Below are 6,580 nucleotides of genomic sequence, written 5' to 3'. Positions count from 1 at the left end.
ATTTAAGGCTGGATTCAACTACATAGATGTGCTAGCAGGATGCAAAACATACATCCAAGACACATACAAAAACATTTTGTTGAGGGCCCCAACTTATTTTAACTAACAGGCAATAATAGATTTATCTCCTGTGAATCTGTCTAATCCTCTTTTGAATCCATCGAGGTAAGGAGTAATTACCACCTCTTGAGGCAAAGAATTCCATAAATTAGGCTGCAATCCTAGCCACACTTTCCTGGGAATAATCCCCATTGTATTCAGCTGACTCAAAGGGGACTGGGGTTAGTATTCTGCTGTTGCTTCTGTTCTCAATTCCAGCTTCTCCACCCCCTGCAAAATTGTTTGAACCTCCATCCTGTTCCTCACACTTAGCTGCCATAAAAAGCAAAAGAAAACATCCAAACTCTGTAGCCTTTCCTCCATAAAGTACTGCAGACCCTTGAAAATTTCCATTGCCCTTTTCCAGCTTGGCAATATCCTTTTCGAGATATACCCAATATTCTGGGTATATGCCGTACGTAGGATCATCGGAGGCATAAAGGTGGCAGTCATAAAGTAGCCTCCTGAGCTCTGCAAACATTTGTGTAAAAAAAGCAAAACCCAACAACCACAACAACTTGCAATTCAGACTCCAGCTCGATTAGAGTGCCTCTTATGATATTAGGAACTATTAAGAGCTGCCTACAAACAACGGAAAAAGTTGTTGCTTCCATGTCCAGTAAGGGAAAGCTTGCTGGATTTGTGTCAGTCTGCCATCTAGTGGAGCCGATCTAGTACAAAGCCTGAAGGATAATCTTAAAAAAACAAACCTGTGGAGAGCCAAGAATTCACTTATGTTGAGTCTCTTAAAAGTCCCCCAAACTTGTCACTTTATGCTTTTTGATAGGGATAAGTGCTTTCCAAAGATGTGCGTGTATTAAGCAAAACGGCATCAGAAATGTTTGTATATGTCCTGCCATGTACATAATAAAAAAATTATGTTTGTATAAGCAGATATTGGCACTCAATTGCTAATGAATTTTAATTATTTAAAAAACAAGAACAAATAATAAATGATATGGAATTGTGGGGAACTGAGTTTAAGACTGTAAAAATGAGACTCTGTGAGAAACCTTACACTTCAGCTAAAGCCTGGGTGAATAATCAAGCTTCTGCCTCATACCAAAAGCTCAGTGTTGGTGCCAATCACATTTCAGATAGTTTAAATGTACCACACACCTATCCCGGCACAGATTGAAAACTGCATAGAAGCAGAAGGGTGAAAGATGTACAGTACTGTATTCAGAAAAGCATGCAGTGCCAGCAGTTACTTTTCAGGTAATCCTAAGTATTACTCAAGCATTATAAGTCTTACAACAAAAGAAATACTGAATGCAGACTTCCAGTCCTCTGTATTTGTCCTTTAGGATTCTCCCCAAGGTATCCCCTTCTCTCACCAGGTCATGACCCTCATAAGGCCTGCTCAGCATCCCTCTTGAATGCTTTTGCCTTCCTGGAACGTGTCCTTGAACCGAGCTCCATTCTATAAATTGGCAGCACACGTGCGCACACACACACCTGTCACCATCACGTACACATCTATTCTGGGATGGAGTTTCAATACCCTGAAACTAGCTGTGTCTGCTCACGTGGCGTGTGGGGAATTCCTAGTCTACTCATTGTAAAACACTGGAATTCCCGGCGTCCAGGTCTACCCATTAAGCAAGCGAGCGGGGTGGGAAGAAGAGAGATGCTTGGCAAGGCTCCCAATTGGTTGAGATTGTGAGAACGGACTGAATTGGCGACTGAGAGAACGGACTGTAAGCTCTGTTCCATTCAGTCAAAGCAAACTCCTGCGCTCAGCGTGCTTTTAACTAAGTCCATGCCTCTTGTACTAGGCTCCGGCTTGGGGGGGTCTCTTTAAAAGAAGGAGCAACATGGGTGTAGCTGCCCCCCATCAATAAAAACACATATCAAACTGAGGTTCTGCACCCCCCCCCAAGAATCCTGGCTACGCCCATGCGGAGGAAGAAGGGCGCAGACCACGCCAGCCTACCACCTCTCGCAGGTACATGGCAGGTGTGGAAAACCTTTGGCTGGATGCTGATGAACTACACCTTCCACCAACGCGGGCCGTTGGCCACGCTTCCCGGGGCTGATGGGAGTTGTAGTTCCACAACATCCGGCTCCCCTCCGCCTACGGTACGCTGAGGCGTCAAATAGGGCAAGCGGCTTCCTTCCCCCATGATTAACCATCCTTTCAACTTGTGGGCGTTTTCCTTGCTGCCCCTTTTTTTCCCCGCCTTCGTTCCCAGCATCCTCTTCGCTCGCCCTTCGCTCAAGTTCTGGTCTGTTTGTTGGCTTAACCCTTCGCGCGCCGCTGTCCCCCGCCCCCTTTATCGTACTGTGCCGCGAATTCCTTCCTTCCTTCCTTTTCCCAGCAGCCCTTGCGCCATCGCGCTTTCCCGGTTGGCCCCGCCTCCACACCCTTTACTGAGGAAGACAAGAGTTGTGGGGCGGTTGGGCCGCCATTTTGTTCCTCGGAACTAGGCAGGAGCGGCACGCAGGGGGCAATTTGGTGGGCTGCCTGGCCGGCCGGCTAGCTTGCTAGGTGTGCGGGGGTTTGGGGAGGGGGAGGAGGAAAGAGCCGTGGGTCAAGTGCACACATTAAATACCCGAGGCCGCTTCTTCCCACCCCCTTCGGGGGCCTGTTTCAGCCTGCCATGTCTGGAGAAGCTCCCGCCGGCGACCAGGTGAGCGACCAGGGCCCTCCCGAGCTGAGCCAGTCTCACTTGGCGGGGGACTTGTTTCGAGGGCGGGGGGAGTAGGGTTGGGCCTGGTAGGACAACCGAGGCCTGGAAGAGGTGAAAATGGCGATTTTCAGGGTGGTTCGGGGTCGAGCCTGTGTAACGTGCGCGCCTTTGTGCTGCGGCCTCTTCTCAGTTTTCAGCCCCGCTCCCCCAGTTCGTAGAGCCTGTTGAGTTTCAGAATTTAATATTTCCCCATCTTCCAACTCGCCCCAGTTATTTCTCCCCATTCAACTCAGTAGCTGGCTGGAACCATGACCGAAAATGCTTGTTTAGAACCCAGCCCTTTCGAGGTCCCTGTGCCCGTTAAGGGTATTTAAGATTGATATTTATCCTAGTATTAAGGCCTTAATTTAAAGCTGATCCAGTGTGCACTTAGTCGGGAGCAAGCTCCGCTTTGTTCAGCGGCCCTTTCGAGAATGTGTATAGCGTTGAGGCCTTAATGTATTTTCCCTCGTGGACTTAATTGCTCGGTCGCTGAGGGGGCGTCTTTCCATTCAGATTTCCATGTGTGAGATAATAGGCGAATGCTTACAACTTTATATTACTAGAACGCAGGAAAGCGTTATTTAACGCACTGCGGTTTCATGAAGATGGGTTTAAAAGTTTGTACAGGTTTTGTTTTAGGAATAAACTGTTGAGTTCTATGTACCCGATTTTGTGTATTCAAAGTAAAGTGAGTGTGGATGTGCTCAAAAGTTGAATGAAACTGCTTTAAAATTTATTTTTAATAAAAGAGTTCAATATTACAGAAATATTATATTATGGTGTGCTTTGTGAAAGAGAGGGTGTGGGGGGGTACCTTTAAGGTTAGAATTGTATCCAAGGTAGACATATACTGAAGGCACTAGCCAGAATCCAAACATCACATGCACTGAAGTTGTGAGGCCAGTTTGTGTTTCTTAAAACAGAAGCTGCCTCCCAACTGTGTGGCAAATTAGTGTTGAGGTTAGAAACATCATATACGATATAAAACAAATAGAACACAGCTTTTCAAGTGAAGGAGGTTCCACAAGCCCTTTAGCTTATTTTTATTTATTAATTTGCAGATCACAAAACAAACATAACTCTGCTTTTAAAGTTAGGATTGCAGTTAATAATTCCTTCAATACATTTTAAATAACATATGCCACTGGTTTCTGTGGATGCCAAGGATTGCTTCCTGTTGGATTTATTTCTGGGTGCTGAGTAGAGTTTAAATCTCAGGTGATCAGATATAAAAGTTTTGTATGTGCATATGGATAGTCCTTCCTGAATGCTTCCTTTTTTTGTCAGCTGGGGAAAAACTAAATCTTCCTCCACCAACTATTCTGCCTGCGAAATTTTGCTTATGTTCCTTCTTGTTAGTAGTGCTCTTTGGTTGGGTTTGGGTACATCAAGGTAATATTGGACATGGCAGGCTAAATTTCACTAACCAGTCTAGTCTCCTATAGGAGGAAGTAAATTATTTTGGCAGAGTGCATGAAACCAGGATGGTAGATGGTACTATAGTTTGCTTTGCTTCTGCGAAGGTGACAGAGTTTCTGGAGAGGCATACCTGCTCTTATATAATACAAACATAAGAAGATCCCTCCTTCTGTTACTTGAAAGTCGATTGCATTTCCCACATAACATACTGCCTCCAAACTGGAAGGATCCCTGGTTTTCACTTACTGTTGCAACAAATAAAAACAAATCCAAGTATTTTTGGATGCAGTAGTCTGGATGAAGGATTGTTGGGGGGGGATTATCTTTTAAGCCCTCCAAACCTCATTTTATCAAACCTGCTGTCTCAGTAGTACAAGCTGAGAACTGAAGCTGGAGACATGGCTTAGACTCCTGTATATCCACTGCTGCAGCCTGGATAACAGAAGGAGCTATGTTGGGATGTCTTCCTGTTGTGCAGTTATTTATTCCAGCCACAGTTTTTTTAATTCATTTCACTAGCATGGGAGGGGTAAGCCTCGTGATTAAGCAGGGGCAGGAGTGAAGTTGAGTATAACTTGAACATTCTCAAAACCATTCAAGGAATAAATGTGTGCATACACCAAATATTGGAGCACACTGTTGCTTTTGCTTTAAGAGACAGAAGTTGCCAACAAAAGTGTTGGAAGACAATTTCAAATCTTGTTGAAGTTCTTTTCTGTAGAGCAGAGCTTTCCAAACTTTGCACATTGGTGACACACTTTTTAAACATGCATCATTTCGCGACACAGTAATTCAATTTTACTAGCAAACCAGAGGTTAAACTAATCCCTTATAAGAGTGTTCGCATAACACACCTACAAACTGCAGCCGACACATGTAATTTTTCGTGACAGTTTGGAAAGCTCTGCTGTAAAAATACAGACAACTGTTTAAAATCCATGGCCATAGTATCACAGGCTTGGGAAACTGAAGTGAAACAGTATTTGCTAGCAATACCTTTACATGGAAAAGGATTCCAAATGTCTTGGTTGTATTTCAGTTTAGGAAGAACAAAGTTAAGAATAATTATATGAAGATGCATGTCCTACTGAGTCCAGTGGAACTTCCTTGCTAATAAATGTGCAAATGATTTTAGTTTCTGCAGAATTTATAATAAAAATGAGAACTTACCAGGCTATCTGTCTCAGAACTTGCATGAGTGTGGAATCTACTTAATATAAACATAAACACTACAGTTTTGTCTAATCCAAAGCAATGTTCACCGGCCAAAAACTGTTCGTGTATGTTGGATAGCATGTTTGCTACATAGGCCTTAGGCTCATAATCTCCATGGTAGGTCTGCCATAAATCAGTGCAATAAGGCAAACATGCACTGGTGTTCCAGCATTGGTATTCTTAGCACTATATGTGGTTTCACATATCACTCCGGGTTGAACGGTCCATTGAAATGAAAGTTCTCTATCTAGGCTAGAATTTGGACAGGTGTCCTTCCCCACCATCTATGGGCTCACATCAAGGGGCATGGCTCCTGACTTCAGACTCAATTCAGCCAGAGTGGATCACTCATGGGAATGCATGGGAGTTTGGGATGCATTCTAGAGTACAGTTCATGTAAGGTGGTGGCAATAGCCCACAGAACTCAATGTTAATTGAGTTTGCATCTTTGACTATTGCCTGAATCCTCTGCAATGTGCATAGGTTCCTTGACAAGACAATAAATGAGGAAAGACTTAGGTGAAGATTGCCACTCTGTAACCGAGTGGTTTTCAAACTTTTTAATATGGTCCCACAGGCAAATGGAAGGAGTATTAGTATACATCACACTTTATCAGTGCTCTGCTCTCCTCCTCCCTCCTTATGACCAGTTCAACAGTACAACATCAGAGGAAAGAAGGAAGGCGGTAAATGGCTCATTCACTGGTTTTCACTGCCATCAAATAAATGTTATTAATTGATCTTACAGCAAAGCACAGTCATTTTTTACTTCATTCATTCCCACATAAATTTTAAGAATGGTAACACTCGATATAATTTTTGTCACCTGGCTGGGTTTAACATTTTGCATTTTCATCAGCTGTAATACATTTATGACTTGTTTAAAACTCAATTCTTGAGCCTGTGTTTGAATACTATCTGTTATCTCAACCCAGCAGCAACAGTTAACCAGTCAAGGAAGGTTTCATAATGTGCTTAGTTAAGGTAGATTAATGTAAGAACATGCTATGTGTACCATTTCCTTATTGTGTTGTTCCAGACAGCTAATTTCATCAGTCCCAGTATTTGCTGCTCCCATTTCTAAGGAAATGGAGAATTGCATAAAATATCTGAAGCTCAGAAATTACACAAGAAGTTTTATGACTGCATCTTTTTGTTAATTGTATAACTGT

At 43.3% G+C, this 6,580-nt stretch overlaps 1 protein-coding gene across 1 annotated transcript in view; it reads left to right on the top strand.

Annotated features, from left to right (window-relative positions):
- Positions 1 to 2,403: 2,403 nt before the first annotated feature.
- Positions 2,404 to 6,580, top strand: part of CSTF3 (cleavage stimulation factor subunit 3) — a 56,419-nt gene continuing 52,242 nt past the window's right edge. The window contains exon 1 of the mRNA XM_081012070.1: positions 2,404 to 2,732. Within this exon, the coding sequence (XP_080868196.1) occupies positions 2,703 to 2,732 (30 nt within the window). The 5' untranslated portion in view covers positions 2,404 to 2,702. The remainder of the gene's footprint in view (positions 2,733 to 6,580) is intronic.

The sequence above is a fragment of the Podarcis pityusensis genome (assembly GCF_964106645.2).
Source record: "Podarcis pityusensis genome assembly, chromosome: 1".
Lineage (NCBI taxonomy): Eukaryota > Metazoa > Chordata > Lepidosauria > Squamata > Lacertidae > Podarcis > Podarcis pityusensis.
This window is presented reverse-complemented; position numbering and strand designations above follow the sequence as displayed.